At 40.3% G+C, this 22,948-nt stretch overlaps 1 protein-coding gene across 6 annotated transcripts in view; it reads left to right on the forward strand.

The window, feature by feature from the left end:
• Window positions 1-22,948, forward strand: part of fto (FTO alpha-ketoglutarate dependent dioxygenase) — a gene marked incomplete at both ends in the record, with an annotated part of 159,536 nt that overhangs the window by 24,482 nt on the left and 112,106 nt on the right. For all 6 annotated transcript variants that reach the window (XR_013816070.1, XM_079810666.1, XM_079810668.1 and 3 more), the window contains 2 exons: window positions 19,666-19,743; window positions 21,042-21,774. Coding sequence is in view for 5 of the 6 variants with exons in the window: in XM_079810666.1 (XP_079666792.1) it covers window positions 19,666-19,743; window positions 21,042-21,774 (811 nt within the window). The remainder of the gene's footprint in view (window positions 1-19,665; window positions 19,744-21,041; window positions 21,775-22,948) is intronic.

Genomic DNA, 22,948 nt, shown 5'->3' on the forward strand with positions numbered 1-22,948 from the left:
TTTTGTGTACTCAATGCGCGTCACTGACACTTTTCACATGATAGGAAAATATCTAAAAATAATGCTATAATCAACACTTACTCGTAACTCGTTCATCTTGACAGCTGTAATGGTACATTACATGTGTTACAAAGTTGGTAAAATAAGGAGGAAGACGGGCTCGGCGTGACTGGGACTCGTGTTTATTCAGAACTCTCAGATACAAACACAATAAACTCGCGCTGACAGCGCTCTCACAACTCAGTACAATATAACTTTGTTAGCAATCCCTCCGTCTCTGGTCCATTAGTGATGTCCGGTTCGCGAACTTTTTAGTGAACCGAACCAGTTCACCAAATCGGACTGAATCGTTCTAAATGGTTTGCGTCTCGAGTCAGCGCTGATCCATCATTTACTAAAGTTACTAACTTTCTGACATGAGTGACAGTCCCTCCGACTAGAAATAAAGGAATAACCTGAAGTATATGCTAGTAACTACAACAGTTCACTGAACTGAGACGTGCTGAGAGAACTGATGAGAAGTGAACTCGGGTCCATCTGTCTCTCTGGCAGGCTTGTGCCTCGTAGACCTCGTTAAACCACGCCCCCTCAGCCAATCACAACAGTGGGCGTTTTTACTGAAGTCTCACAGCAGACACGCCCCTTGAAACGGGGCATTCAGCCAGAGGGCAAACATCAGTATAGAAAAAATGTCTTTTATTTCTACATTATAAACATCATACTAACAATATAAGTACACCTCAGAATACATTATAAAATAAAATAAAAAAATCCATGCCACGGGACCTTTTTAAGGAATGTGTCTGTCAAACAAATTGTATTAATGCATTAATTGTAATGAAAGGGCAGCTATATGAAAAGCCACTGTTGAGCAGCAAACAGGTATTTGAAGCTGTCCTAAGAAGCTGTCCGAGTCCTAAGAACCTCTCCATGCAGGCTGGCAGTTGTACGTAAAGTTATTTCTGCCACCCATAATATCCATGAAGGTTTCACAAAATATCAGGCTAGTTGTTTTCATGCCTTTTGCAAGACATTGCACCATTTCATGCTTGTCATCTTCAGAAAGATCTTTCTTCCTCCCCATATTACTCAAGAACTGTGACTTGCTTAATAATGTGGAACAACCTCTTTAAAGGGGTGGTAAAGCACATTGTTTTGAAGGCTTGATTGTGTTTGTGGGGTGCACTGTAACATGTGTTCATGCTTCGTTTAAAAAAAAAAAATCATTATTTTTCATATATTTGACATTTATTCTACACTGCTCTGTCCCTCCTTGTAAAACGGTCTGATGCTTTCCGGGTTGTATGAAGCCAGTCCCTCAAAAATACGCGGTGGGATCTGATCGGTTAGCTGGCCCAGTGTGTTGTGATTCGCTAACCGCAGTGTATGTTTGTCGGAAACGTCACGCCCCTTACCTTACCGGTAGACTGTGCTTTGGTCAGTATTAGAAACGATGGCGTCAATAAAACCACACCAATCTGAGCCCGAATCAGACCCAGAACATTTTAGTGAAGATGATCGAGCAGAACCTGTTCAGTCCTCAAAAGTAAAGACCGCGGATCTATAGTGATCGCTACTGAATGGCACTGTTACTTTTGTATTTTTAGAACGATTATAGCCAAATATCTGTCGCAAGAACTATTAACCCAAAACACTAAACACTGGCTTTACTATAGTAGCCAAATCACACACAGAACCATGTTTAGCATGCCTGTAGATAAACAATACATAAAAGCTCTAATGCAAGAATCATTTACACTAATGCCAAGTTCGCTGTTGAGATTTTAACGTTAGTGTTTGTAACGATAGGTGTTCGTCGGATAACGTTAAGTATGAATAAGCATTTAACAGACTGGTTTGCAGAACAGTGTTGTCATCTGTTTACTTCCTTGCTACAACCTATTACAGGAAAACACATCGATGAAAAATAAATCAGACTTACAGGTTGTGGCCCGTAAACAGCTTCTGTTTGTAAATCCAGCTTTCAGGACAAGCCGTTGTGCATATCCTGTATTGAACTCGCGAACATTGTGAAAGTTTCCCTCCGTGAGATGTGCTGCGGGAGCCCCGCACGTGCCTGTTCCCTTCTGTCTCATACACACGTGCATATAACATGTTGTATGTTAAACGCTCTGCAACGCACCCCTGTCCCTATGAAGGCTGAACAAAGCAAGTACCCCAGACCTGCAATCCGGATGAATATAACAGCGTTTCCTCTGCATCGCGGCAACAACACTCCAGCCTAACTATACCACAACAGCGCCGCGATACAAAATGGCGCCCCCGCCCCCCCCTATTTAATATTCTCGGCGGAGGGGTTTATGTAAATATTGAGCCTGGTGATGTCACCAACCCTGGAGGAATGTGTGTAGTCGCCTACTGGCCGTTTGCTGTAGTTCTTAGAAATGGATTTCTTTAAAAGCAAATATCTCCCTTTGCTTTAAACTTTGAACGTTGTAACTTTGCAGATGTTGTTTATGCTAAAGCAGCAACATTACACGCTAGCTAAAGTTAGAATAGTGAAATCGTGGTTTACCACCCCTTTAAGTTTTCCATTTACCTAAGAAGACCTGATAAACTACTTAAACCTGTCTGAGATTGATACCAGTTATATAAAAAAGATACGAGAAACAAGACAAACATGTTCTTTGAAAAACTAAAATCTGAATGTTTATTGTACTAAACTCCTACTGATATCAAAGTTCAAAATGTATTTAGCCATTTCAACAATAGTTGATAGGAATTTGTCTTGGTATGCTCACATATACCACATAATTAACAACAATGCAGTGACACTACAGCACATTCCACACATACCTCACTCCTCTGATATGTCACTTGCATAATCATTTTGAACACACTGTGTATACATGACCTTTCAAACCTTTGATGTCAGGGAGAATTTAAAACATTTTTATTTATATTTTTATTCAGCAAGGACACGTTCAATTTGATCAAAAGTGTGTTTTAGAATAAATGCTGTTCTTAAATGCTGAACTTTGTTAAACCAAGAATCCTGAAAAAAAGTTTAAAAACAAAAATTTAACCATTTTCATATTACAGTCGTTACTATTTTAGTCCAACGAATGAAGCATTGGATTCTTCTTTCAAAAACAGCCGTTTTGCATTCTGCTGCAATGAGGTTTAATCTTGAGTGATCAGTAAATTAGCATTTTGCTGATTTGTGTGTGTTCAGTGTCGGTAAAACGGACTAAATTTAATTGCAATTATTTGCAAATGTGTTTTGTGAGCCGAAAGAAGACTGTAACATTCTGTGTCAGTGCACCATAGTCTTATACACACATAGTGCTAACTGGCATTGTTTCTCGCGCGCTATCATTAACTTTGTTTTTTTTCCCTCTCTGTCAGGATTTGTGACAACTTTTCTTGTGTTGATCAAACAGTGCAGTGACACCTGATTAGCCTGTGGTGTGTGTGTGTGTTGGAGTAAGTTTCCCCTGTGCTAATTAAACGTGCACCTGGCCTGTCAGCTCAGAGAGGAAGCAGAAACTACTTATGTCATGCTATACCTGCTTTTTGTGACACTGTCCTGACATCTCTTCAATGGACTCTTTTTACAGACTGTGATTGTGTTTCCACAGTTATTATCATTTTTAAATCTAGCATTTTTTTTGTTAATTTTTATGTTAATGTATATTTATAAAACTATACTCTATGTTCCGGGACAAATTTACAAAAAAACTAAACTAATTAATATTGCTCTGAGGTTGTTTGTTATACAAGGGCTGAAGGCTGAAGGACTGTACATTTGACACTAAATTTGCAGTAATCAATTTCTCTATTTGTCCCCGTCCTCTGAAACGCTGTTCCTTGGCGTTCTTGTATTTTATACTATAGTAAAATACTGTAAAACTAACTACACTACTTAATTTTACTGTAATGTATTAAATAACACAAGTTATTGCTTCACATCAACAGCTTTATTCATGTTTCATCTTTTACATTTCATAGCTGAACTTCAATAAAAAAACATACTGCACAGAAAAATGTCTTTATCGCAACAAATCTTCCCGTCTTCCTGTTTGCCAGCTCCACTGCGGGAGGAAAATGCTAGTTAGCATGGCTTAACTGGGAAATGAGCACCCACTCCAATGTTCTTACAGCCATATAGCTGCTGTCCGTAAATGTTTTTTTTTTTTTTCAAGATTTACCAAAATTATATAATGAGTATGTACAACATAAATCCATTTTCCAAACCGTGTTTTTGTCTTACTTTGAATCATTATGGTACACTTGTAATAATGCTGCGTTCACACCAAACGCGAATAGAGCGTCAAAATCGCGTCTACCGCGTCTAGTTTCACGCGCAAACATTTTGAATGCATTCGCGCGTCCGCGGCGAATTGGACTCGCGTAGAAATCGAGCGCTGGAAGCGAAATTGACGCGCGTTCAAGGCACTCCAGGAGAAATGTCATAAAACACCACTCTGCCTCTTTTCATTTTCATTAAAAATATATATTAAGCATGAATAGCCACACAAATGTGGTCCAGGCAACTCCTACATTATCTTCACTGCATGTATGTTTAAATATCCTTAAAATATAAAGTAATGAAAGTTCTCTTTGCCCTCAGTCAAAACGATTTGGCAGACAACAAATTATAGATTCATGAGAGCAAAGCTCGGCCGTTAGATCTACACAAAACGAACCACTACAGGACATCAGAGCCAGCGGCAGACGCCAGAAGGACTGGCCGAGGAAAGGCTGTCTTCGCCGGGGTTATGAGCAGTGATTGCCCGGTGATCCCCTGGATCTCACAACTCCAAAAACACAAGATTATTTTTTTAAATAGGCGCTCTCTTTATAAATAAACCACAGATTTGAGCTTTAAACAACTACATTCCCACCTGAAAAAGTCTTAAAACTACATTTTGTGACACAATAGTACTATTTTTAATTTATGCAGGGTTTCTCATACACGTCACTTTACCACGTGACCGCAGCAAGCAGGCTCCTGATTGGTTAACGCGGCGCGAATTGACGCCAAAGTTCAAATTTTTCAACTCGGGCGTCAGACGCGAATTCGCTTCAAACGCGTGAATGCACAACAGCACCATTCGCGTGTAACGCGCGTATCGCGCAAGATGCTCAATTTGCGTCCAATTCGCATCATTCGCGCGAATGAGGCGGATTTGCGTCCTTCGCGCCGCGGGACCTCCAGACGCGCGTCAACACGCCTTTCCATTGACTTAACATTGAAATCACTCGCGCCATACGCTCTATTCGCATTTGGTGTGAACGCAGCATTAGTGTTTATAATTAACATTAGTGTCGCCGCTGCGAGAGGAAGATACTAGTTAGCACAGCTTTACTGTTAAATTGGGAGTATTTATTGTACTCCTAGGACTTTCGTCTTCATGATGCTGTGGGAGGAAAAGGCCAGTTAGCACAACTTTAACCCGGAAATTGCACACTTGATCAAATATTCTTACGGAAACGTATCAACTATAAGGTAGCTTTATATATAGCAAATAACATCAGAACAACTCATTATGTCGGTGTGAAATAAACAGTTATGGAAATGTAGAAATTAAAGTTAAAGCTTCAATCTCCTCCCGAAGATCCCAGAAAAAGTCTGTTGGTGCCTCAGTGAATACTTCACCCAGAGAAGCTGTCCAATCTACACCAGGTTTATCATAAGCGTACTGTTGGCGGTGGAAACGCAAGCCAGATCAGGGTTTACGGCCCCGACTCGTACTTTACTGTACTTAACCATTCCACACCGCTCGGTGGAAACGAGGCATTGGTGTGGTCCAGGTATTCCCTACATTGTGGAGAACAAATGTCCTCATTGGGACAGCAAGACCTGGAATTTTTGATGTGATGGGGACAAAATTTTAGTATCCATGGGCAAAACAGCATGTAATAATAGATCATACTAATTTCTGGAGAGTCCTCATAAAACAAACACCCACACACACACCACACACACCGACACAGTGTGTGTTTGAGTGGCACATCCTTTGCTCTCAACAGGACCATAATTCACTCCCACCCCTCTCCACCCAGATGACTCCTCCGCTTGAGCTGGTTTGACCACTGGTCATGTGGTGTTACGCGGGTCAGTAGGAGTAATTATTTCTAGCCGCTGAATACACACTGAAGATGAATAGTTTTTGAAGAGAGTGTAATGTGTGGCTGACCCATGCTGACACATGGTTCATCCCGACTCTACAGCTGTGATTTATCCCCTCGGTCTGTGTGTGTTAACCAGAGGAGGGTGACAGCACTCTTAGCTTCACTTCCATCTTCATCATGGAGCACAGGAGACAATTGGAGAGAGAGGCTAAAGGGGATGCCGTTGCACTCCTCATCATTTCCTCATCTCTCTGCTGTCTCATATAAGGCACTTATGTCTGATCTCTGACTCACAAAGCAAGGGAGAAGCCGAGACACTTGTAGCCCTCAGACAGTGTACCTTGTTTTCCGATAAAACATGATGAGTTCATCTAAGACCCTAGTTTTACCATTTGATTTAAGTGATCCAGTTACAAGTGGACAGTACTAAATACAGGTGTAAAAAGGCTACGTTCATACTGCAAGTATTGCGCTCAATTATGATTTATTGCTCAGATCCGATTTCTTTGTGTGTGTCTGTTCACATTTTTTTAAGTGTGACCAATATCGGATTTGAGTGTGAACTGGTCACATTACTGAACTGGTAAAGAGGATGCAGACGAGGATGAGAGAGCAAAGTTCTTTGTAAAAAAAGAAATGGAAAAATAGGACAGCACAACCCATCAGTTGTTGAGTGGATGGAGGCAGCTCTGAAAACAAGCTTACAGTCGACTGGGGTCGTTTCACTGTAGAATTGAGTTATGTCATTTTGATGAGGGTTTGAGGAATACCGGCTGAACGTCTGCTGACATCTGGAGGGCCAGCTGACTTGCTGCCGGCTGAGAGAAGGGCATCTGGACTGCCGGCTGACTTGTGGGCATCTGGATTGCCAGCTTGGTGTCTGGAAGTGGCAACTACAGCAGACCTGGTGAAACACAAACAGAGAACTTTAGGACGGCCACCATGGCGGAGATAAGTGAGCTTGAAGCAACCTCCATGGCCGTGACAAGGGAGCCTTGATTGGCCTCCGTGGCTATAACGAGTGAGCTATGATTTTCCTCCATGGCCGTGACGAGGGAGCTATGATCATCTTCAGTGCCCGTGATGAGGGACCCCCCCCCCCCCCCCCCCCCAACCAAAAAAAGGTAGAGAACACCGCTGGACTAGACTCCAGAGCCACCGGATTTGAGATCCCATCAAGGGGATGTAGGAGAGAACCCCTTCTTCCTCCTTTTCCTCCTCCTTAATGCTGGGGATCAATGTGGTGCCCAAACAGAAGGAAGTGGAGGATTCTAGGCAGTGTCTATGCTGAGCTCTGGGCCTGGAGCGGACTCTGGATAGGGTACAGGATTGACTTCAATGGCCCATACCAGGGGATCGGGCATGATTTCACTGGTCGTGACAGGAGCTGTCGAGCATAGGGAAACAAAGCCCCTTCTCATTGCCACCCGTACTGACTTTATTGGAGGGTTTGTCAAAACTCTTCAATCAGATCCAAATCAGATCCATTCTTGCAGAAATGGCCCTCCTGATCCTGGGTATGGGAACGCTGAAGCTGAGTCTTTGGCTAAAAGGGATGCTGAACTCTTGAGCTCACATTAGTAGTAAGGCATGACATGGGAGGATTTCGAGACAGGTGGAGTTTCGGTGGCGGATTTCGAGACGGGGTGTTTCGGTGGCGATGACCACTGACACCTGGAGGACTGGAGTAGACTGGGGTGGTTGTGACTGAGTAGCAATGGTGTCTTCAACACTAACCTCACCCAATGTGTAGGGAGAGCCACACACACACACAGCACTCTGCTCAAATACTGCTACAGTGAAGTGTTCATGCTCCCAGCTTGTATCCAGAGAGAATTGTCCAATCCACTCCAAAATAGGTCCATCGACAAATGGTCCTCCCGGGTTGAAAGGTGGCTCTATTGTATAAATTCCTCTACATACAACTCAATGCTCAAAACCTTTTCCACTGGGTCCATTTTAATGGTCTGGTCTTTTGTCAGGAGATATCAGACTCGAGAGCGAGATGCTTTTGAGTTAACAACTCCACGCTTTTATTGAACGGTGTCCAAAACCGGTGAGTATTGACCACAAACAATGCGCAGTGCAAGTATAATGCTTCGGTCTTAGGTTTGCAGGAGGTGACCGAGGATGTAACTTCAATTGGTAAGTCTAAACACTCACACCTTTTGGTTGCCTTTTTGAGTGACTGCATGACAAAGAATCTCTTTGTCTTACAGGATAGTGGGAATGCTGGGGCTGGAGAACAGACAAGGAGTACTGGAACTTTGCAGGAGGTAAATATTGCAGGTGAGTAGACAGGAAAGTAATCCGTAGTCCAAGTCTTAAACCAGACAAATGACTGAGACTGAGGGGTCTGCTTAAATACTGTGTTGATGAGCGCTGTGTGCTGATCAGATGCATGTGAAGATGATGGCTGAGTATGTGCAGGTGATGAACAGGATGAATGCTGGGAATTATAGTTTTGAGTGGGAGTGAAGGAGTGTAGAAGTGAGGGAGGATGAATCGTTGATGAATCATTCACAATAACATGCATTTAGAAAATAGAACTGTCATCCCCATAATACTTGAGTATAACAGCTCACTGTTCCTCCATTGACCAACTTTGCTGTCATCTTCCATATTAACAGAGTGACCAAAAAACTACCAGTAAAATCTTTGGAGTGACTCCCATCAGCGTAGAATTGTGATGAATATTGATTTTGAGATGTAAAAGTTGTGTGAATTCTAATATGTCTGTTCAGATTGAGGTCACTTGTATCTGATTTAGATATCTGATATTAGATCTAATTTACCTGTGTCTGATTTAGGACCACATATGGAAGTGGCCCAAATCACAATAGAAAGTTCAGATTCCATGTGGTTTGTGCTGTTCATCACACTGTTATGAAAAAAGAGTTTGCATATGAGCAAAACATTTGGGCCACTTTTGCTTGCAGTCTGAACATAGCAGGGTCTTGTGAACTCTGTAGCGTTGACCAGAAGTGTCTACAGGAAACGCATGCATGTTGAGGTTTATTTATGGTTTGTCACCTTATTGTATTTCAGCATCGCTTCATTAGTTGAGTACGTTCGCATTCTGCTGTGTTTGTAAATTCAAATTTGGTGAAGTCAAATTTGACAGGATCTAAATGTTACAGGTTTTCCTCTGGGCTGAATTCAAAGAACTCAAACTTTTAAATAGTTACATTGGCTGTATTGTGGGAAAGCGCAGATTTCCACATTTTGAATGTACCTGTATTATTATTTCTCATTTATGATTTATTGAGATGTAAGGGAAGTAGCGTCAGGTTGTTTAGTGTGATGTACATCTGAGTGAATGGATTATAGAAAAAGAAAATAGTATGGTGCTTGGTTCTTTCCGTCTGTTGTTGAGTGGATGGAGGCAGATCTGAATGCGAGCCACCAGTCACCAGAGAAAAGTCTGTCGTTTCCCTGGAAGATTGAGTTATGACATTTTTTATTTGAAAAATTACAAGGTTAATAGATAAGTAAATAAATATATGCATGAATGATTTGTTCACAATAAGATCAATAACATGCATTTAGAAAATAATCACATTTTTATTTCATGCCGACTTAAATCATAAATTAGAAATAATAATACATTCAAAAACCATGAAAATTCTTAGTCCTAGAGTATGACATCACATCCTGTTTGTTGCAATGTCCAATTAAATTTTGCATGCTCAAAGTGTAGTGTGAACGCATTTTAAATGTAAATACCAAGTATAAACAGCTATCTCTCTTGGCTAACCATCTGAGATTGGATTACTTGAGACATACAATAGTTAAAAAATGAAATGGTATAACCATGTCTGTGTACTATAAGAGGCAGTGTTAATAGAGACATGGGCATCTGCACCTGTTCCTGCTGTGATACTCTCACTATAGGGCCAGAGATTTGTCACTAGGTGGCAGCTGGACATCATGAATGTATCTGTTTTTACCGCCCCCTCTCTCAGCAGATGTTAAAGTTTAGTGTTTTATAGGGAGATGCTGCTCTATGATGGCTTCTCATGCCTCTGCGATGCTGTAAAGAGCCCATGAGCATGACCCGCCCCGCTCCGCCCTGTTAACCCTTCTGATTGGCTCTAATTCTTAGTGGCACAGTACATTGGGCACATGACAGTAACGGTGTTCCAGATCGCTGGTGAGCAAGCCGCCTCAAAACACACCCCACATGTTCTCTCCCACACACACATACAGGATCGTGTTAGTGTCACTTCTGTTTCACTGGTCTCATATGAACTTAAGTGCTTAAGCAGACTGTTCAATATGCCACCAGCAATTACATTTTCAAATGGGTGGGTTTGCAAACATCATCTGTGTTAATCTGTCTGTCACTGCCCGAGCTTCTGCCGGAGGGAGGAAAGAGGATTAAGTTATTCAGTCCCTGGTAGAATATTCTCTTTGTTCACCCTGACTGAAGGAGAAGTAAATAAAGCAACAAGATTTCTTCCTGACGAGTTAAAAAAGGAAGATTCCTTCTGCCATGTCTCTTGGATTTGGCTAATGCTGTTCAGACAAGTCGTCCTCCCAGAATCCGTTTAGAAATCATCAAAACACGAGAGGAGTCCAGTGCTGGGAAAGAGCAGAGAGCGGCCTTGGCTATAGCTTGTGGAATTTGATCTAGCATATTTTTAGATATCGGTATACTCATTTCCAGTTTCGATTCAGTTCTGATTCGCAGACTCTCAATTTGGGTATATTTGCTGTAGTAATGTTGTTGATTACACAGGGATCCATTTGTAATGTTTGAAAGATATCGGTCTATTTGTCTATTTCCACCAATCATTTCTATCATTAAAGAATCCTTTCTATTAATAGTTTCCACAAAAATATTAAGCAGCACAGCTGTTTTCAACATTGCTATAATAATAAGAAATGTTTCTTGGGCACCAGATCTGCATATTAGAATAATTTCACATGTGACTGAGGAAGGATGCTGGAAATTCACTTTAAAATTAAACAATGAAAGCGTCTGAACGCATGCACAGCTCTGTTTGTTCCGTATCATACCAAAGCGATACCCATGTCTTGATTCATAGTGCCAGGGAACAGCTGTCAGCAGTGGTAAAATGATCAGATTTATTGTTTGAACTACCAAGAACGGAGTAATCGGTGTCACGCTGGGATTTTCTGATGCGAGTCTACAGCACAGTCCCTCACACAGAAACACATTCTTTAGCTTAGGTTGACAGGAACGCTTTTAAAACATCATACACCAGTGTGCCTAAATGTTATTGAGTTGTTTATTGTAGAAAGATCCCAGCTCCTGTTCTTTTCAGCTTGAAACACTCTGAGCAGGGCAAGCATGCTCCATCACTCAGCTGGGCCAAATGAGCGTGACGCTCCCGCTGGCTGAAATTTAACGCCTCACCCGCTTATTGATCCTTCCTGCAGAGGAGAGGGGGAGAGAGAGAGAGAGAGAGAGAGAGAGAGGGAGTGAAAGGGGCGGCAGGTCTAGGCCGGACACTGTCCTTGACTCCATGTCCGTTGGAGAGCCCTTGAGGACGCACCACTTCCACTGCCCTCCACAACAGCAGCCTCCTCCCTTGGGCTCACTGCACTTTACAGTAGGATATTGATTTTGAGGAAGGAATGCAAGGGGGAGAGTGAAAGAAAAGAGGAGGATGAGAAAAAGTAAAAGAGACAAACTGGAAGCCTGAACAGGTGAACGGAAGAGAAGCAAAGGGAGAGACTGAGACACAGCAATGAGGGTTGATGGGTAACTGATGTGCTTGACTGCTCCCTAGGATGAAGGACAGATTGAGTTAAAACAATCTGAAATGTCTTAATGGTAATTTTTCAGCTGATACAAAGAACCATACTGCAGTAGTCATGCCATAGTGCTGAATAATTGCCTTATTCATCTGCCGCGGTACATGATCCTAAACAAATACATAAAAATCATGTATTGAACCATATATTGAAGGCTAAGTTGGTACTAAAATTGTAAATCAAATGATATATATGCATGAAATGACGTTTCTAAACCAAAACCAAAAAAAAAAAAAAAAAAAAATTATATATATATATATATATATGTTATATATAAATGTTAATATATAACATTTCATATATTATTTTTGGTTTAGAAATGTCTACTAAAGGTGTAAATGTAGAGTTTTGTAATCTTTTTTAAGCAATGTTTATATATTTGAAAAATACTCTGAATCTCAATTTATTTTTGAAAAGCTAAATATTAATGAGAAATAAATGGTTCATATAGTTATTCATTAACTTATTTGTTTTTGGTATTGCAAAATGTGAGAATTTGTTTTATTGCAAGATTCATGTGTAAAGAATACGTTGTTTTATGACACTTTTTTTTTTTTTTAAGTGAGTAAAAACTCCTCCATTCCACTCATTTTTATCCCTTTGTACTGTTGGCTAAAAATAATAAAACTACAGTATACACATTCATATTGTAAAATATTACAATTTAAAATAACTTTCTTATCTTAACATATTTTAAAATGCAATTTATTCCTTTGATGGCAAATCAGAATTTTCAGCGTCATTAGTCATCAGTGTCACATTATTCTTCAGAAATCATTCTAATATGTTGATTTGGTGCTGAAAAAAAGATTTCTTATTATTAATTTTGAAAACCTTGTGTTTCTTGATATTATTGTGGAAAGTGTGTTTTAAAAAAAAACAATGATTCTCTAATAAATAGAAAGTTCAAAAGAACAGCATTTATTTTAATTGCAAAACTTCATTCCCACTTTTGATCAGTTTAACTTGGATCAGTAAAACTTGCAGAAACCGAAATGTGTGTAGTCTAATCTACAGGTTAATGCTAAACTGTCCTTTCCATACACACAATCCTAATATTGATGTTTTCTAACTAACGCAGTGACTAGTGTGCCATAGACTAACCCAGGGCCTGTGTGTTTTCCTGCTTGTGTGAGTGTAGCTCCATCAGTGCGTCTGACCTTTCACCTCTCTTCACTCCTCTTTCTCCTGTCCTGGCAGCTTGTGACGTGATGGGTCACAGAAACATCTTTTTCTGCTTTTGGATGAGGACGGGTGTGAAATAGATGTCGACACACACACACCCTGAAAAGCACTTAAGCTCAAGGGCTGTGTGTTGTGCGTCAGGCAGGCAGCGGAGGAACTCTCCTGTGTGCATTTTTAAATACTTTCAAGTGATTGATTCGAGAACCTGGGCTTCAGTCGCAGGCTTACACCTGCTAAAGACCTTACCAGAGAGAGTGAATGAGAGTAACTGGAAAAGACATGCGAAGTGTCGTGTGACATTAAAGGTTCTGATGTGTAAGAGTGTGCGAGTTGCTTGGGTGTGTGTTTTAAGTAGGTGTAATATGTGTACTGTGTTTAATGCTAATAGATGATCCATGTCTTAGTTGGCACATTAGTAGTTTTAAACTCTGTGCGTCGGTTTCTGACCTAGCTATAATTTTTGGGACAAAATAACTAACATGGCACTGTAAAGTTGGAATAACAAATCAATCTTTGTGAGAGTCTGTCAATACATTTCTATATTTTTGGAGGTGTGGGGTGCCGACTTTTTTCAGTTCTTCAGTCACATTTAGATTAGGGTCCAATTCTTACTATTTACTACGACTATTGCCTCAAACTCCTAATGACTGATTATTAATAGTTAGTAAGGTAGTTTTGGGTAGGATTAAGTGATGCAGAATAGAGTCATGCAGAATAAGGCATTAATATGTGATTTATAAGTACTAATAAAAAGCAAATATCCTGCATGCTAATAACCAACTGGTTAATAGTGAGAATTGGAGCCTAAAATAAAGTGTTACCAACTCTTCTTTTAGAGACATTTTCAGCAACTTTGTCCCTCAAAAAAAGTGATTCTTATTTATTTATTTATTATTACTTTTAAATATATAATTATACTTTATTTTTGTTGTATATTAACCACAAGTGTCAGAAGTTCTTAAAGTAATTTGTGGTGCTATAACTAATGTTCATACTTGGGGTTAGAGTTTTGGGGGGGGGGAAAGGGAGAAAACAAAAACTATTACTATTAAACTTTGTACAGTTTGTGCTTGGCCCGAAAAGTATGCCAATGCAATGCAAATACGTATGTCTATCTGTGCAAACTCATTTTTGTGCATTTATTGCAATTCATGGCAAGTGCATGTTGCATAAGGGTGATCTAGCAGGAATTATGGTAAATGTATTTTACATTTTGTTACCTCTCTGGTTTATTACCTCCAGACCAACGGAAGAGAGCACAGTAGATGTTTAACCGGACTGCATGTTTGCGGTGCATTGGCAAAGCCCTTGCTGTATTTGCTTGCGTGATTTATATTTCATGGCCTCATAGTTATATATCACAAAAGAGACCAAATCTATGAATATCATAGACTTTGGGTAGGCAAGCAACAGTTGTTCTTCAGGAACTGTACTGTTTAGAACTAACTTAGGTTTGCCCAATAACAACAGAAGTCGAAGTTAGAAACCCAGAAGTTAGCATTACCGGACCGGTCCTACTTTTTATTAGGTGGCCTTAACTAGTGCATCAAAAATATGTTCAGTGTACTTATTGTGTTCATATTGTATTGTAAAACACCTTTGCTGATATTGAGGTGGGATACGGGTAAAGTTAGGGACAAGTGTGGTGGTATGGGTAAGTTTAAGGGCAGGGTTAGGTGTAAGGGAAGTGTCAACAGTGTAATTATAGATGTAACTACAGGTAATTTTACATGGAGGTAATTTTTTTAATATAAGTACAATGGAAAAACAAGTGTATATACACAATAAGTGCATTGTATCAAATTATTAATTTAAATGTTAGTCATAGTAGTTAAGGCCACCTAATATAAAGTTTGTCCGCATTACCCCTGGTTTCCTTCCCTGGACTTTTGGATTACTGCAGAAAAATAGGTTCTTTGATCAACAAAAGTTTTGGTTCAAGATAAACATTTGAAGCCGAAATACAATCGGCAGAAGTTAAAAGCTAAACTTAGGCTATAATGAAGTACACCACACACAACTTCAACGTCACCACTAAGCTCTCGACAACTCTTTCAATCTTTATTTAAAATCTACAAGTTGGAAACGGTGCTTGTATAAGGACAAAGAGGCTGTAAAAGCAGACTGAGGTGCTTTTTTTTACTGTCCTGTGTGATGTTTAACGTCTCCGACAACATCAGTAGCCCTATTTAGCCATTTATTAGCAACCGCCTTTTTTAAGACTCATAGAAGGTATTCATAATTCTTGAGGGGGCCATACTGGTGGGCAACCACAGCCACAATAACCCTGTATGACAGATTTATTGCTTTTTTGTTTTTCCTTTATTCAAAATATTTGCTTTAAACTTGTTAACTTTATCATAAACTATTTGTTATATTCAGATTGTCAGTTGTGTGCGTGAATGTGTTTTGCCATTTAAACACCTTTTATAATGATCATGTTAGTTGATCCATTACATGGGATGGGTGCCACCATGTTAGTTTGCTCTGCAATTCAGAGAATTGGAACCTTCTCCCGAAACACATAAAAGTAAGGGGCGTTTGAACTGGGAGAAGAATAAAGTAAACTTTATATTTGCCTACCTTCACCTAGGACAAGTTGATACTGAGAGGGCACAAATCGAATCTGAGGCCACTTTTGCCACTTGTTAGCCTGACAAGCCAGACCCACATCAAGATGTTGGGTCTGGAAACTCACCATTGACAGGGCTCAATCCGAGGGGCGGGATAAACGGTTGTCTTTCAAATTCCCTCTGCAGGCAATTGGATAGCGCCATGAGCTCCACAACCAACCAGAGCGAAGAAGAAGGTGAAGCCGAGCTAACGTTAGTTGATAGACTTTCGCTGTATTCAGTCGGCAAAACTTCGAACACATCTTCTTTTCTTAAGAATGACTTCAGTGCTGTTCTTTGTTCTTTTCTCAATGAAAAGCTTAACTCCAAGTCTTCCAGAGTCGTGGCCAAAGCCGATTCAAAAGACCGCTGTTCGTCAGCTTCTTTGTTTACGAGTAGCACGCAGAACCGCCGTGACGTGCCGTCATTATGTTAAGCCCGCCCACCGACTCTACACACGCTGTGATTGGCCTGACCAGAGTTTGGTTTTTCCAGCTCCTCAGGTCTACCGAGAGTTGCTAGACTACACTTGCGGCAAAATAAATTTTCTGCCGCTAGGGTGCGTCTAGATTTCTAGGCTAGCAGCTTGTGGCACGAGACATGAAATAAAGTGTAAAAATATCTTGAGCTTCTGGTAACAACAGACCTTATTTCAGGTGTTTAACCAAAAACCCATTCAAACCCAGGACTTCGGGACAATGGAACTGTTTCCAGACTTTTAAATCAGTCTCACTCTAGTCGGCCAAACCTAAATGGTCAGTAATGTGGTGCCTGTTTCCATAGGACTGTCCTGTTTGAGGTGAGCTAACCGTGAGTTTGCCTCATGGATCATCTGGCTGTCAGCTAAACCTCCTCTGCGGTGTTCACATCTTTTTAACATGATGGAAACTCTTTCCTGTTACTTAGAGATCCTGACACTCTGACTACATTTCCACTTTAGTAGGGCTGTGAGTCTGTTTGAGCCGGGTCCACGGGCGTGTGTCATGGCACCTATGTGGTGTGTTCTCGCAGGCAGGTTCGATGCAGTCACACACAAGCCTTCAGCATGAGGTAAACGGCTCTGTTTACTCAGGTGTGTCCGTTTTCTCATTCCCTTCCCTTCAAGGAGGACATCCCCTGCTTTTCGTCTTGCCTCTGTCCGCCTGTACCGCCGTCACCCACAGAACACATTCCGCAACTCCCTGACAAATAGGAGACGTGGAGGAAGTGTGTTTGATGTGTGTGTCCGCCGCCATGTTTGCGTTAGATGTTGTACAGGTTAGCTGTCGGAGTGTTTGATTCAGCAGGAGAAGAGGAGCTCAGTAACTGGTGACACACAAGCTCCAAACGTGTACTCGCCAAACACGGGCTCTATTATACACATGGATCTCAATACCTCCAGACACACATACACACAGTGAAACTCTCAGATGTGTTGGCAAACACATTCTTACGTGGTTGAACTGAAAGGATTTTTTTTTTTTTTGCTTGTCAGTCGCTCAGATTTGTATTTGCTCTATTTTCACTAGCCACACCATAGAAAAATTTTTTGTAGCATATTTTCATGTTTATTAAAAAAAATCTTAATTTACAGTTGTTTTCATTTTCCATCAACTATTAAGTTTTCTTTTTTCATCAATTAACCCATTCTAACGGAATCTTTCAAGCTTTTTTGACAACATTGCAAGAATGATCATCTTTAGTGCTGTGAAAAGTTTGTACACCCCATGCACTGTTAAAAAAAAAAAAAAAAAAGTGTCTCCAATTGAACATTTTCTAGTGACTGATCACATCTACATTTTTCAGTTGGCCAAATAGAATTTCTGTGCATTGATGCATTGTAGTTAACAGAAATTCAATTTGGCCAACTAAAAAAAATAGATGTGATCAGTCACTAGAAAATTTTCAATTGGAGACCTGATTTTTTTTTTTACAGTGTGATAACTGTACTGTTATTTTAATACATATATACATATGTACATAATATACATACAACTTTTTCCCCAATAACTGTTTCTACAATGCTTTTTTTTTGGGGCGAAATTAAAAACATATTTATGATATTATATATATAAAAAAAGGTAATTATATTTGGTATACTGCCACATGCATTTAAACATCTTTTTTTCTCCTTGAGGTCTATTCAGCCACAGTTATGCAAGAATACACATTAAGTTTGTACAAAAAGGACACTTTAAATGCATTAGCCAAATATTACTTTATTTTTCTACCTGGAACTAAAAGGCAAAATTTATATAGTTTTTTTTGTTGACTGGCTAGTATATCTGATATTATGAAGAGAGCTTTTAGTTTGGTTTGAGTGAGTGATTGTTTGTGTGTGTGTGAATGCACCTTTTTTTCTCCTTTATTTGTTTACGTGTGTATGTCATGTGTGTGAGAGAAAAGAGCGCTCGCTTAGGCTCATCTGTGGAGTAGAATAGGTCTGTCTCTTTTTTTTCTTTGGAATTTGTGAGCAGCTTGATGTATTTGACATCTGCATGACAGGCCACTGCTCCTCAAGACTAGCCCAGAAACTGTGCTGTCCAGACCAGCTGTGTGTGTGTGTGTGTGTGTGTGTGTGTGTATGGCATTGTTTGCACATCAGAGCAGCCAAGCATTGCCAGTGGTGGAAAAAATACACACAAACACACGCGTCCACTGGCCCTTTTTTTTTAATACCCATCGCTTCTGTCATGAGATACATTTTGACACCAACAATGAGTGCGTGTCAAGTTGTCAGTTTACTTCTCTTTCTTCCTTTTATGCATCCACTTTGTCTCATTCTCACCCTTTTCCTCCGCCTCATTCTTCCCTTCTCTCCATCTCTCTCAGGCCTTTAAGTCAAGACTGTCCATGAATAGTGCATGTTATTTTGTTTTCTAGATTTCTATTTGACAGTCTGTCTGTCCTTTTTTCTTTAAATAACCGGAAGAATCAGGTCCAGACTGGGCTGCACCAAACCCTCCCAGCATGTTTTTCTCAAGTCACCTTGTGCCGTTATCGTTATTGCAAAACCTTGCAGTCACTTTAATGGTTATACAGCCCTATTTCCACTCTCGAACACATCTGCACACTCTCGCACGTCCACCCATGTCCTTTCTCAAATCAGGACGCAACCTTTTTAATGCTGTTACTTTAATGTTATTAACAGGACATTTTATTTTACTCTAAAAGTCAAGACCCATTTGAGTGAGGTCTAGCCACTCTGCGCACTCACAAAAAGCCCTTCCCATGTGAAAACACTGCCATTATTAACATGGCTGAAATGTGAAACTCGGTCTCCGTAAATGTCAGGGAATATAGGGCATATATATGGCCCTCTTTCTCCGTTAACGTCTCGGCTGTTTGTCTACGTTCTTAAGGGAACAGCGTGACCATTCTGCCACGCTGCTTGACGGGGGTCTCGGGCACGGAGGCCGGAACAGGGTCACTGATGTAACCCCCCCCCCCCCCCCCACCCACCGTTCCACCTGAACGGGGTGAGAAAAAGCCGTCTCTCTTGCACCTGCAGTGAAGAAATAGAGGACGTGTGTATGTCGGAGAAGGACGAGAGTGGGTGCACTTGTGAAATTTATTTGGGTATCAGAGTTTTACACCGGTTGCTGTTGGATTTACAGGTCGGAATGGAATGCAGTGGAATGCAGCCCAATGAAACGCTCTTTGATGGGCAGAGCAGGTTGAGTTTTAACAGACGAGCAATGCATAGAAGGCCGTAGTTTATGTGGCTTTGAGAAGACCCATGGGAAATGTGCTCTGACTAGGAAGAGACACTTGTTAAAGTGCGTGAACTTTTCCTCTTTTGTAGCTCTTTAATTGTGTAGATGTGTGAATGTGTGACTTAATAAATGTTTTTACTGTACATCCAGTTTTGCATTAATTAGCTGGTAATATATTGGTTAATAAAGCCCACTGTGGACTTTCCAATATGCTGCCTGATGAAAACATTAAAGAATGTGTGAAAAAAGTCTTCATTTATGTGTGTTTGTGGTTTTTGTCATCTCTACAGAGGCGGAGGCTTCTACAGGAACTAGGAGAGCAGAGGATTCCCTACCTTTCTCCTACGGACCCAGGATATCAAGAGCTGGTTAGACATTCATACACATCTCACAATACTTCATAATTTCAAATCTACTATATATATATATATATATAGTAGATTTGAAATTATGAAGTATTGTATATATATATATATATATATATATAATGTACTCTGCCGGAAAGATTTTCAAAAATGTATCAATACTTTTATTCAGCAACAAGGACACATTAAATTGATTAAAAGTGATAGTAAAGAATGTTGCAAAAGATTAGTGATTCAAATCAATGCTGTTCTTTTTTACATTTTTATATTCATTAAATCATTCTGAACACAATGTATCACAGCAGCACAGCTGAACTGTTTTCAGCACGGATTATAATAAAAAATATTTCTTGGAGCAGCAAATCAGCATATTAGAATGATGCTGAAAATTCAGCTTTGCCATCACAGGAATACATTACAATTGAAAATGTATTAAAATAGATAACTGTAATATTAAATTTTAATATTACTTAATGACATATTTTACAACATTACTGTATTCTTTTGTTTTTTATTTATTTTTTATTTTTTTACTGTTTTTGACCAAATAAATGCAGCATTGGTGCTGCAAGAGCTTAAAAGATTTCTTTCAAAAAAACAAAAACCAAAAAAAAATTCCCCCTGAATTCTGATTTTTTACTGGTTGTAATGTAAAGATTTCCATGGATTTCCGCTGTCATAGAACATTTCAAATCAAAATTAGGGTTTTCCAGGCTTGGAAAAGTTGTGGAAATTGATAGATCATTTCGGTACCACAATCATCATCAAACAGAACTGCTAAAACTAGTATGGCTGTTTTAATACAAGCTCAATCTGTGAGCTCTTCCCCAAACACACACTGTTTGGTTGACTCAATGTAATGCCAATCTCTGTCCCCAATTGGGCAGTTCAAACGGATTGCAATTCTGTAAGGATTTGTGTAATTTGTGTAATACCGCTAGTAGTGTGGAAATGACACACTTCACATGTAAAAGTTTTGGAATTTCTCTTGGGAATAATTTTTCCACGTTTTTTTTTTTCCTGCTCTAAAATATTTCACTGACTATAAATCACTTTTCAGTGAATTGGTTCACAAATCAGTCAAAATGATGAATTGACAAATCAGTCTGAATTTTTATCAATAAAAAATCTTTATCCAATTGTCACAGACAAAACGGAACAAAGTCATTGAAAAGTCTTGGTAAGAGAGTTTGGAGACTCCCGTAAAGATCTTGACAATGATATTAGGACAGATTGTTCATATGATGTTTTTTTTTTCTTTTTGTTTTGTTTATAATAATTACATTGTTTGCTTCTGACAGTGGGACTCCAGTTATGCAGGACTGGCTGTACGGCAATCTGGTACCCTGCCAGATGGTCTCCATGAGAGGGTGCAGTCTGCTCTGATAACTCTACAGCGCCGTGGATGTCTCCTTCGAGATCTTGTCCGAGTCCGAGACCGGGATGTCTTCACAGCCGTTTCGCGTGCTCTCGTGGGTCAGCCGGGCTACACGTACCGTTATCTGGACACCCGTCTGTTCACCATCCCCTGGCACTGTGAGGGAGAAGAAGGTCAGAAAGATGAGAAAGGGAAACCGTGCTGTGAGACTGACCTGAGGGACGCTTGCAAAGCATTGTCGGAGCTCAATCAGTTCTTTTGCACAGACGTAAAGCAGCAGACAAATGCAAGAGGAGTCAAGCGTTCCCGCAGTGAAACCGAAAACAGCGAAGACACTCCGGAGGAGGGGACATGCGACGAGAGTGTTAAGGACAGGTTACTTGCGAAGCCGGAGAAAGAGGAGGATGAGGAAGACAGCGGTCAGGGCTGCTCTCATTCCTCACCTCCTTCATCCACACCGCCACCTGCTCTGGCCAGCCAGTTTAACGTTACCCTCATCAATTACATGGACCCCACTGCCATGACCCAACTGAAGGAAGAACCGTATTACGGCATGGGCAAGATGGCAGTCGGTTGGCATCATGACGAGAACCTGGTTCCTCTGTCGCCAGTTGCTGTCTACAGCTATAGCTGCCCAGCAGAGCCAAAGAATGAAGGTGAGATGTCAGAAGTCTTCGGTAGAGCATGTAAAACAATATTGTACCAGAGCCATGAGTGTGGTTCTCAACCTCTTTAACTCCAATGCCCCAGTACAATATTTGAAGGCCCATCAAAGCAAATATGTCTAGGATGTCTATGTTTACTGTTGTACATCTCTAGTTGTGTTGTTGTTTTTATACATTTATGTTAATATAACTGCCCCCTGGAAGTTTGCAGGGAAACCCTAGCCCCTGGTTGAGAACCACTGCTCTAACAGATGACACAGGACTCAATCTGTGTCCTGAACCTGTGCTCTGCTTTCTTCTCAGAAATAGGAATAAAAAATAAAAAAAAACTTCTCGTAAATATTTTTCCATTGTTTTCAAAAGTCTCAGTTTTGGTCCGTTAACACTGAAACGCAACCCCCGAGTTTTCAAACTAAAACGGGGTCTGCAGCATTTTCGAAAGTTTCTGTTTTCGAGGTTCGAAAACGCCAAAGTAGTGTAGACCAGGGGTTCTCAAATCTGGTCCTCGAGGCCCACTGTCCTACAGAGTTTAGCTCCCACCTTGATCAAAGTCACCTGCCTGTAGCTTTCTAGTAATCCTGAAGAGCTTAATTAGCTGTTTCATGTGTGCTTGATTTGGGTTGGAGCTAAGCTCTGCAGGACAGTGGGGGTGCGTTCCATTCGACAGGGTCCCTACGCACTGTTCACTGCTCCCTACTCCCTGAGCACGGTATATCAGTTGAAGTGGACTTCGCTGACAATAATCACTCATTTGGAACGCCCTGCAACGTCATCAAAGAAAGGTAAAGACGGGGTCACGCAGATTATGATATAACATACATTAATATAGTAATTTACTTTACTTTCAAATTTAAAACCATATAATAAGTAAATACATTTACAAAACACACAGTGTATATCTAAAAATATAATCAAAACACTAGTTTTATTAGTTTACATATAAGTTGTATTGACTATGAACAGATTTGAAGCTGCTTTATTTCCCAAGCGCAGCTGCACAGTAAACATTCCTGAGGTAAATAAAGTAAAATCCCTCAGATAAAATATAATATGCGAATGTAACAGTTATTTCCATAACCATTCATAATACGTAAACTCCTCCATCGCAGAGCTGTTTAAAAACTCTTAAAACGGCTCTGCTCCATCGTTAGTTCTGACAGGTGAT

This window comes from Gobio gobio, assembly GCF_949357685.1.
Source record: "Gobio gobio genome assembly, chromosome: 2".
NCBI classification, from domain to species: Eukaryota; Metazoa; Chordata; class Actinopteri; order Cypriniformes; family Gobionidae; genus Gobio; species Gobio gobio.